This window comes from Lagopus leucura, unplaced genomic scaffold, assembly GCF_019238085.1.
Source record: "Lagopus leucura isolate 7727_CA_CO unplaced genomic scaffold, USGS_WTPT01 Super-Scaffold_100004, whole genome shotgun sequence".
NCBI classification, from domain to species: domain Eukaryota; kingdom Metazoa; phylum Chordata; class Aves; order Galliformes; family Phasianidae; genus Lagopus; species Lagopus leucura.
In genome coordinates, this window is record NW_024962264.1 from 42490088 (window position 1) to 42501288 (window position 11201).

At 39.8% G+C, this 11201-nt stretch overlaps 1 protein-coding gene and 1 long non-coding RNA gene across 8 annotated transcripts in view; one reads left to right on the forward strand and one right to left on the reverse strand.

Annotated features, from left to right (window-relative positions):
• The window catches only part of MTUS1 (microtubule associated scaffold protein 1), a 111630-nt gene extending 104882 nt beyond the window's left edge, over window positions 1-6748 (forward strand). For all 7 annotated transcript variants that reach the window (XM_042870487.1, XM_042870486.1, XM_042870489.1 and 4 more), the window contains 5 exons: window positions 966-1039; window positions 1142-1237; window positions 3834-3950; window positions 5144-5241; window positions 6067-6748. In XM_042870487.1, the coding sequence (XP_042726421.1) occupies window positions 966-1039; window positions 1142-1237; window positions 3834-3950; window positions 5144-5241; window positions 6067-6283 (602 nt within the window). In that variant the 3' untranslated portion in view covers window positions 6284-6748. The remainder of the gene's footprint in view (window positions 1-965; window positions 1040-1141; window positions 1238-3833; window positions 3951-5143; window positions 5242-6066) is intronic.
• Window positions 744-11130, reverse strand: LOC122179583. Its single transcript, XR_006178757.1, has 3 exons — window positions 11111-11130; window positions 5282-5400; window positions 744-895 (listed from the first exon to the last, which is right to left on the reverse strand). It is a non-coding gene; the product is annotated as an uncharacterized LOC122179583 (long non-coding RNA).
• Between the last annotated feature and the right edge of the window lie 71 nt (window positions 11131-11201).

An 11201-nucleotide genomic window follows, 5' to 3' on the forward strand; every position in this document is an offset into this window, starting at 1 on the left:
AACGTAGTACTGCTAGTCACAAACAAAAATATTCAAATACATTAAACCTGAATATGTACATTTCCTTCTTCTTGCTCGTCAGCTATCCTTACAAATGCTGGCTGAATTCCTCCTTTTGGATCTGAACAAGTCTATTTTACATACAGAAACAACCGTGCTTCTATCATGATTGAATGAAACTTTCAAAACAGTTTAAGATGACTTCTAAAAGATGTGTCTAAATTACAGCCTGCCCTCAAAATGCCATGGTGAAGGAGCAACTCTTTCCCTACCACCCCCGCAGTTCTGTAAGAAGCACCTCCAAATTGAGATGAACGTTAGGTAGGGTTGGGTGGCGTCCAGATTGATGTGGGAATGTTTCTCAAGTTGAGAAATATTATGCATTGTTTGGAAGAGAGGAGTTTTTTCTAGGAAGAGGTGTGTTCAGATTGACATTGCATGGTGTCTAGATGATTTAAGAGGTGACTGTTTCCATCCTCCCTTTGACTCCACCTGACAAGCAAATTTCCAGTGATCCTTTTGTCTCCTTAAAGGCATTTCCAGCATAACTGAAGAGCTCTTCTGCGTGATATTTCCAAAGTAGGGAAGGAAATGTTTTTCAATAAATGCCTGGGAGACGCATGATATGTTTTTTGCCTCTAATTCCCTTCAGAAGCTCAGCTTTTGTTGGATGTGGATCTGTGCTCAATTCATCCATTTGTTGCATGTAGATGAGTGCTTTCAAACTTGAGATGCTGCCAGCTAATGAAATGTGTTTGTGAGGACAACCCACAAATCTGAAATGGTGATAAATCTGATACTTTGTATAGGCTTTGGGATGGTTTGTGATAAATGTTCTTTCCATGTTGGCAGTGACTCTGCATCTGTGCTTATGTGTTTTGGCTATTTGTCCTTTCTAAAAAAAAAAAAAAAAAAAAGAAAGTCATCATCATATATTAAAAATCTACAAAAATAATTTGTTGCAGAGCTCAAGAATGCCCATGAATCCGAAAGGAAGTCAATTGAAGATTCCTTTAAGGAGAAGCAGGAATTGCTAGAGGTACATTTGGGGGTTGAGTCATTGCAGATCTAAAACTTAAATGGGATTTTGGAGATGTGCACTGAATTCTTGGCCTTACTGTGCTCTGTCTTTTCATTTCAGAAAAGAATTGATGAATTAAAATGTGAAAACATTGCTCTAAGTGAGAAGCTGAAATTGGAAGAGCAAAAACAAACAGCCAAAGAAAAAGCCAGTCTTGTAAGTCCAGATCTCCAAAAGTAAAGCAGACAGGCAGAACTTTTATGCTCGGGTTTATTTTATTGCATGATGTGAAAGGTTTGTAATCAAATCTGATGGAGAGCTGCGATACAATTAATATTGTGTGTAAATGGATTGCCTACCAGAAGTTTCTGTCAAGCAGTACAATGTTATTAACTTCACTGTTATAAATCTATTGAGTGTGTAAGTTAAAGCCTAAGTGAATCTTGAGATCTGAGTGTATGCAGGTGTATCATAACTGACGAGAAGCAAGCTGATAAATGCTCAACCAGCACCATGATGGTGTGTAGGCTGTCTTGTATCACTGCTACAGAATTCACTTCTTGTACTTGAGTCTTTAATGAACTTATGACCTGTGCTTGTTTCTGGTGTATCCTTTAGATAAAACTTTCCATTCTCACCTTTCTCCCAAGGCTGCTGTCATCTATGATGCTCCTGGGATTAGAAATGTGCTTTGAGAGAAGTTTTTCATGCATTTGGAGATGGCTGGAAACAGACATGTTTATTTTCTAGTTTATTTTCAGTGTGACCTGTAGTAATGTCTGACAAAGAGAAACTCCGTGCTTAAAAAAAACATTTAGAATTGCTAGTGGCAGATCCTCAGATTTTTGTCAGTTTTGCTACTTTAAATGGGCGGACTTGCAAGTGTCAGTCTGTTTTACCTGTTAGGACAGTCTGTTGATTACAGTGGGTTTGGACACAGTTGATTTATATGCCTCAGCTACTTTGTGTCTTTTAGTATTTATCCTGTTTTTGACTTGGTCAAACACTCAAATAAGCTTAAAGAGCAACAGATACATGCTTGGAGAAAAATATAAAGAGTAATAGAGCTCAGGGTCAGGAGAGTGGGGCAGAGAAAACCAGAGAACAGTAGGGCAAAACTCCAGTAACGTGACCTTTGGCCCAGCTACAGGGAGCCTTGAGGATGGAAAACCAAACATAAACATAGAGAGCTTTGGGAGGGGAAAAAGCCAGAAAAAAAAGTCTGCTTTGTGTGCAAAAGTGCAGGCTTAGCAACTAGAAGCAGCTCTAATTCTCACTGGACCATTTTTTTTTCTCTTGTTATTTATTCTAGTGGTAGGGTAGAGCTGCACGAAGAATGCAAGAACACAGTGTTGCTGTGTTTGGGAGAGGTGATACCAAAGAGAACACTGTGCTTAGCTGTGCTCAGATGTTATTTTAGAGCAATATTTAAGTGATTTTACACAGTTGCAAATACGCTTTGCATCCTGACAGATAAGCTTCATAAGCTTCATGCTTCTGTATGGAAAGATAATGGTTTGATTTAGCATATTCTTCCCTAGTAAACACACATGCTGCACTACTAGAACTTCTGTTTGTCCTTTGACAATAGAGCGTATGCCTAGCCTTCCAGTAGTATTTAAGTAGCATCACTTGATATTCCTATATTTTTTTGCTAAAACCTTATCTGGCTCTTTTCAGATTTTTTTTATCTGGCTTGGTGTTCTGCTATGAGTAGGCAAGAGAGGAGGACAGGAGAGCAGGCAGAACAGACACAGACCGGATCAGGCCCTTGTGTCACTGTGAAGTGTGGTGGTTCTGTACTTAATTCCTGCACAGGGCTCTGACATGTGCTGTGGACTGCATCCCACAAAACTGCAGGCATCTCCTGCACACCTTCGGCTGCTGTACTCATCATGGTACCTCAGCTTTCCACCAAAACGTGCTAAGAGAAATTGTTTGTTTTTAAAGATAGACTCAGCTACTGATTAACTTCTGTCTGTTTTCCATTCATACTATCTTGAAATGAACTTTGTTTCTCCTCATTATTTCTTTGCCTTTGAAATATTAAGAATGCGATTTACTCTACAGTGCTTGAATGCTTCCTTACTCTGGAAGAGACATCTCTGAAAAAAACAGACTGTCTGTCCCCACTCTTCCTCCCACCCCCCCCCCCCCCTATCTATCACCAAGTCTTATGTACTGCACTGTAGATAAGTGACAAACACAAAACAGTGCAGGACTTTTAAATGCAATTGCATTGCCAGGCCTTCTGGAAGGACGTAAAATGAAAAATGTTGAATTTCTTCTTATGAACTACGTACCTTCAGGTAGAAAACAGTGAAAACTAGCTACAGCCAAATGCACGGCTTTATAAGCTTGCGTGTTTTTTGAACCGTTCCAGCACCTGAAAAACTCTTCAAATGTTTACTCTCATTATCTCCTGGGATGGGTTCTGAGTAATGCAGAATAAATTTTGGAACTCCTCGCCTTAAAGGGAGCCTTTCAGCACTCTCACAGAACAGGCTGGGCTGTGACAGCCACAGTGCCATCCTCTGACTCATGAGGATTTTTCACATGTGTACAAAGTCTATTCTGAACACCTGCTAAGGGAAACTGCAACTCTTGATTTAAAATGAAGAAGAACAAAGAAAATCAGATGAGAAAGCACTAGCGGATCTTTTTCTTATGCAAAGCTGTCAAACTTGATTTCACCTAGAACAAAGAACTGTCATTATGATCTTTATTTTCTTGCTCTTTCTTAAATAGCAGGGAAACACTTAAATCATCCATGAAATTAAGGTAATAAGCAAACTCTGTGGAAATCTTTCAGAAAAACCCGCAGATCATGTATCTGGAACAGGAGCTGGAAAGTTTGAAAGCGGTGCTGGAGATCAAGAATGAGAAACTCCATCAGCAAGATGTAAAGTTAATGAAGATGGACAAACTGGTGGGTTTCCCTTGTGGTCTGGCAATTTTGGACTGTTTCTCTAGCAAAAGTTATGGGGTGCATTCCCACTGCAGGTACAATTTTGTTTGTGTTGGGCTGCAGCGAGGGGGAACAGAATGCTGTAAGTGGTCTTTCCATCTCTTAAGACAGCTACTGAGTTGCACAAACTATAGCAAGTTAGTATGGAGCTATCTGAGAGCCTCTTCTACACCTCCTCTCTTTTACCCCATCTCCTAAACAAAACCTCGCCTGTTCACATTGACTCAAGTATTATGGAAGACAGACTGCACTGTTAGGAAAACCTTAACATGGTAGCTACATTAATTAAACAAGAAGAGATCATATTTTCATTGGAGTTGACTAGCTCAGATCAAACACTTGTCAGCTTTAAAGTATTTGTTCAGCTGTGTGGATTTGTTCCCAACCCATGCATAATTTTACATGAAACAGCAATTCTGGGGGCAGAACTTAACATTATTTGGCATATCTAATTTGTGGCCTTATCCTGGGTGGAGTTGTAATAACAGGTTGAGCAATATTTTAACGAGAAAATACAGAAGGGTTTGTATCCAAGGGAATGCATTCATGTTATTTGTTGAGTGTTGCACAACATCATATGTTGCACCGTACCACTGATCTACAACTAGAACGTTACTTGTCAGCACTCATCTTTCTGACAGAAATCTGTCACAGCAGAGAAGCCTTTGGAATGTACAACCATTTGAAAATTATTTTTTTCCATAACTATTGGTAACATCTTGCAGCAATGGAGTAAAATCAGGAGAGTAGCAGGGAGAGGTGTGTACAAAGGGGAGCCTCTTCCATTTCTTGCTTTAGCATGGTACTTCAGGCAGCCTCCAGTCTGCAGCAGCTTACAGAACTGCTGCCTGTAACTCTCAAAAGTTACTAGAATCTGCTAGTCGAGTAGCATAGACCTTATCCAGCTTCTCTTCTGCCATCTAATCAGCAAAAGTGGCACAACACCAGTGTTACACAAGAGTAAGGTAAGTAGACCTGTTTGACTATTTCAAAATATTAAGCCATGAGAGCAGGTCAGTCTCCTCTTACTCAAAAGTCACTCTGCCCGTTTTTCCCTTTATTGTAACAAGGTCTGTAAACTCTGTGCTAAGAATGTTGGTATCTTGAGTGCATGTGTGTCACTTTTATTTTAAACTGTGACCTTTTATTCTAAGGTGGAAAACAACACCATCCTAATGGATAAATTAAAGAAGGTTCAGCAGGAAAATGAAGAATTAAAAGCTCGGATGGACAAGCACATGGAACTTTCAAGGTGAAAAATATCTGAGAACTTTTAAGATATTCTCACTAACCTGGGGAGGATGTTCCAAGATGTAACAAGAAAAACGTGTAAACATCAGAGTCTAGGTTTATGTAGTTTTCTGTAGAAGAAATCTTTCCTTTTCCACTTCTGTCTTTATAGCTGTACATTCTTCTGTAGAAAACCAAACAGGAAGAGACTGTGAAGTAAGGCTCATCAAAGCACTCTAAAGCAACATTTCAGGGAGAAGAAGCATCTCAGAAAATTCCACCTTAGAGCAGATTGCTGCAGGCTCACCAAGTACTACTGACCTCTCAGTTAAACCTGACTCAACTTTTAACGGCTTCAGTTGAGTGATTTGTGCCCAATATAGATCAGTGAAAAGACGAGTATGTTTTAGTTAGCAATGACAGCAATATTTAGCATGAATAAAATGAGTCTGAGGTTCTCCTAACTTTAAATGCTCCTGGAATGAATAGAAAAACCTTTTTTGTTTGAGTTTCTGCATAGAGCTGAGCCTGCTCCAAGAGCCCAAGGCTTGAGCATGGCCACTGAAGATGTCATTGTTAGTGGGACAAGTCTCACTTTTCAGGTACTTTTTCTGGTCAAATTTATTGGCCTTCAGGAATAATCCTTGTTGGAACTTCCTCCTGCTTTTCCAAGCTACAACTGTAAATCCCACAGGGCTGCAAACGTGATAAATCCTCATTTCATTCTCATCCTAAGGAAGTAATTCAGTTGTAAGCAAAGCAGTTTTATGGAAGTTCAAACTATTCTTGAACAACGAATCCGTAACCAACTCTGTGACATGCTCTGATGTAAATCTGTCTTTTGCAGGCAACTTTCTACTGAGCAAGCTGTTTTACAGGAGTCCTTAGAGAAAGAATCTAAAGTCAACAAACGTTTGTCAATGGAAAATGAAGAACTTCTGTGGAAGTTGCATAACGGCGATCTATGCAGCCCAAGAAAACTGTCTCCCAGTTCTCCATCTGTGCCTCTTCAGTCCCCACGAAATTCTGGTAACTTCTCTAGTCCTACCGTCTCACCAAGATGACATCTTGAACGAAAGGGGACTGCATTTCATTTGTGGTCTGCAGAACTGATCATAACTTTAATCGCAGGAGCAAGAGCTATATTAGCTGAGTATGACAACTAAACACAACTGGAAACTTGGTGCAAAAATGACAATAAGAGACTGAGACTATGGGAGTGAGGCTCGCGTAGCTTCTCCCAAAAAGACTTGTTTATGACCTCTATGGACAGAGTTGCACAAAGCACTTAGAGAGCAAGGAAAGACTTATTCATTGCCTTTTCACCTAACCATAAGGAAAAGCTCAGGGGCTTAGAGATAAAGATCACAACCTTTATAATATGTTCCTTATCACACACACTTTTTTAAAGGCTGTTTGTTTGCGTGTGCGCATGCGTGCTGTGGATGGAATGGATGTAACACACCATGCGTGTGTCTAATGCTGCCTTCTTTGCTGTGTATGTAATAAAGGATAAAAGCTGAAGACTACAGATTGGCATGTACTTCCTTAACAATGGTGTCAGCGCGTGCTGTTAGCCAAGAGTGCTCTCACAGAAATGATGAGAGACAGCCACTGGTGCCGTAGGTTACTTTCCTTCATCTCCCTGTCTTCAGTGAAAGAATAGTGTGAACAGCTTTGTCCGTTGACTCAGTGTCTTGGCCTGCCCTTCTATGCAACTTGGAATGAATTTTAAAAGCAAACTGAATTGTAGCCATTTTGTGCATGCACAACAGCATTGGTTATGAGGAGGCTGGCAGTTGCAGTAGATTTTGTCTTTCAAGTCAACAGATTCAGAATCTGACCTTGAAGGACGCTGACTCTGAAGTTCTCAGTACAGTGGCAGACCTATCACTTTACCTGCTGAAAACAGATCCTTAAACAACACGTCCATGGCTGAGACCATCTACTGAAAGAGAAACAAGATTCGAAAGCCAGAGAAAACTGCAATAATTAAGTGCTCAAGTTCTCAATAAGATTCTTAAGTAATCTGTGAATTGCAGTGCACCTGGTGCCACGTTCACTTTTTAAGCACTAGCATTTGTATTAACGTTTGTCGGAAGAAGACAGGGAAGGTGATAGCTGTGGATAATTATCTTGCTAAATCTGCTACACCTTTTCTCTGAGCCTGCAGGGTATCAGTGTTTGCCAGTTCATCTGGCAAAAGATCCTGTACAGGAAATTCTGTAGAGTAGGGGAAAAATTTGTCCTGCCTGCTTAACCTGGCGGTTCAGGGTGTCAGCACGACCAGAAATGTCGTATGCTGAGTTTCAGCTTCACCAAGGTGATCACATAAGCCTGGCTACTCCCTTGGTTAGACCTGTTTTAAAATCTCTACATCATATCTACTAAACACAGGTTCAGATTTGTATTCCAAAACTCCATGCTTACAACACTGGGTTTGGGTTTTTCAATGCCATTTCCAGCACCACCATAACAGTTATGTAACAGTGTAGCTAATGCTGTCAGCTGTACAGTTGACTGTTATGACAAGACACAGCCACGTTCGCCCACGTTTTCCAGTAGCTTGAGAACAGAAACTGAGGAGATGGAAAATGTTTAGGGAACTAAACTGGAGAACCACTTCCAACCATGTTACCCAAGACTTCAATCTTAACGATGAATGTAGAAACAAGACTGGTAACAGTGCTCATACAAAAGTAAACATGTAATGTGTTAAACTTGTGATCAATTCATGAAACAAAAATGTTTCATCATTCAATTTACTTAATCTTACATTACGTGCAAGTTAAGGGTCCATTTTACAGACTATTACACTCTTAACCCCTTTTAAGGCACTGTACTTGACACTGTTAGTGATTTCAATGCTTTTAATTTTCTGGGGTTTCAAATTTAATTATGAAAATCTTCTGTGGGCTAAAACTTAAGGTATATACTGGAACACTCATTTGCTATGGTCAAAGACATTTAATCACATGTATTTGAGCTGAATGCTTAAAAAATAAATTTTTGTACTAATTGAAAGGTTTTTTCCTGCGTCTGTTAGTCAAATGATCTCTAATTTAGGAACATCCTTCTAAATATTAAATCTCTCTTAGTACCTGCTCAGCACAGCAGAAGTAAAGTAGTGAAGCTACACTGCAAAAATTCATGTTCACCTAACCCTTAGAAATTGTAACTCTACCCTGCCACTCTGATAAGAAGAAATTACACAGAGCTGCTTATAATTATCAGTTATTCAGCTTCAGGTGGCTGTTTAAAAAAAAACAAAAAACCAAAACAACAAAAACACCACCACCAGCACACACATAGGGAACATCACAGAATCCCCAGAATTATGCAATGATAAAACACTTCATACGTTTGGGTTAATATAGGCACCCACTGTGATTATGCTTCTGCTAAAGGCACCCAAAAGACTCCTCTTAAACTTACTTTTTTAGTGAGGATTCTTTTCTGTTAAAAAAAAAATAACAACAAAACCAGCAACAACTCAGGAACAGCAGAATCCAGCAATCCAGGTAACAAGGACAGAAGAAGAGTACAGGCAGCTGTACATCCCTGCACACCAGGGAGAAGGGGAAGGCTTTTCCAGTGCACTGGGACAGAACAGTAAGTATGGCATATGAAGTAATACAAAGACTGTTGAGGGCAATGAGGTAAGTCAGCAATACAGGACGCTTCTCATCTCCGAACTGCTTGCAACCAGAATTTTTAATGCTGTTAAAAAGAAATATTTGTATACTAAAATCAAACCATAGCATTGCCAGTTCACCACGTGTGCTATTGGTCAGAAAAGAATGTTCTTTTCATGTGTTTCAGTACTTATCTCTATTTAACTGAGTATTAACATTTCAAACTTTGATTTAGATACTATGTGTTAGCAAAGGCAAATAAAGCCTTAAAGTCCAGTAATTTCTACATATTTCTGACCATTTCCTTAGCATAGAAACTTAAGTTAAAACCTGCTTCCTGTAGATGTATTCTAAAGGTCCAGAGCTATCAGAGCAATTACACTGGTGATTTTTCTTCAGATACTCCACCTTACCTATCTCTAATGCAAAATTTCATGGAAAATCATTTCAATGACATTTTTATCTCTACCAAATGGTTGGTTGTCATTCCAGCTATTCATACCTTCAAGTATTTGGTTTTGAATCGCACCATACTCGCAGAAAAATCTAAGCTGACTCATTTCCTTATGCTCCTTGAATTCTCATGGCAGACATCAAGGGCACCTGCATGCAACCTGCTATCAGGCCATTTGTGCTGGAAATTCCTTCTACAGTAAACACTGTTCTTTAGAACTGCAATTGTCTGATGACAAGGAAATAATTTAGGCTGAGCTGGAGTTAAAAGATTATCAGGAAGCTGAAACAGTAACTTACTCCTTAAAATTAAGAAATACCATCACTAATTGCTGCTGACTTGCTTTGGTAAAGCAAGGCTGAGGCAAGGAAATAGAAAGAGCAATACTGGCAGGTCAGGGCATGTGACTCTGACAGGTCACTTAGACTTCATTTCTCAGGCTTCATTCTTTCAGCCCGTGTCATTGTTTATTTAAGTGGAAGTATGCATTTGCATCAAGCTAGAAAGAATCAGGCCTGCCCATGAGGCTTTTGGGAAATAAGAACTGTCATCATACGTGGTAATTTCCTCTCATTGTTTGTAATAGTGCAGGGAATGTTTCTAATGTTTGCAGGGAAGAAAAAACAGAGAAGTCTTCCAGAAAGACTTCTGTGGACATAATTGGATCTGAGACCTTCATGTGCTCAGCCCACATAACAGTTAAACTGAAGGGATGCCACTCGACCAGTGATGCATTCACATGATCTTTTTCTCTCCTGTCAAACTGTCACCAAGGAAGCGATGATGAACTGAACAAGTCTGGACAGGTGTCACTAAAATATCCAGCAAGTGGGAGAGAGAGAAAATGTAATTGTCCATTGTAAGGCTTGGGAACATCTTGAAATGTAAGAAGCTGACACAGCTCCTGTAGTTTAAAGCAAAATGTTTTCCTGGTAAATGAAAACACTAAAAAGGAACGAAAACATGGCACAGCCCCATCCGGAAGCTGAGAGATTATTAAAGTTACTTCGGCGAGATTAAAGACCTGTCTCGAAAAAAGAACAACTGTACAAAGTCCTTGTTCAGGTATTACTATAAAATTATACAGTAACTATTGGGCAATTTCAGTAACACTGTAACATTCCTGACTTCTTTTAATAGCAATGAGAAAATTATCATAGAACTGCTTCCTATGCATTCTAAGTTGGTCCAATTGCTTGGCGCATTATTTGTTGTAGCTACCTTACTTCCAGAGGACAGCAGTGTTACGGATCATGGGGTGTGTTCCCTCTGCAGCCTCCTTCAGGACACCTTGCACAGCCATTTCAGGCTTGCATTGACATCACATTAGTTCACTTGTTCAGGTTCCTGCACTCTGTTAGTTACAGTACTAATCAGATTCATGACTTGATGGATAGATACACTGCCATTCCTTATGGCAGTTGTACTTATAGATGTCGCCACTCAAAGCAGTGCTGTATACATTTGCTCACAGGTTTGAATTACCTGGAGCAAAGGAATTGCTTCGAGGCAGCACCAAATAAAATCCTGAGGAATGCTATTCAAATGCAGGCTGAGATGTACAGAAGCATGTAAGCAAGGCACTGGCTGCTAATTAGGTTCCCCACCTTCAGAACAAGCTGTTTTTCCACATGCCTTGTAAATACAATTGCTTGCATTGAGATACTTTTTGTTACACAGTTGCACTACCGATCAGTTCTGTATTAGAAGTTCTAGCTTACACAGATCCTATGCTTGAGCCTTGGGGGGGGGGGGGAAACTATTGCTGAAATGCCCAACAACGTTGGTACTGGGGATCTTACCTTTCTCTTGGAAGGGCTCTTTCCTTATAGCAGCAGTCTGTGGTGAGAAGCAATTGCTTATCTATCCAGATGCTGTTCTGTGTGAATCAAA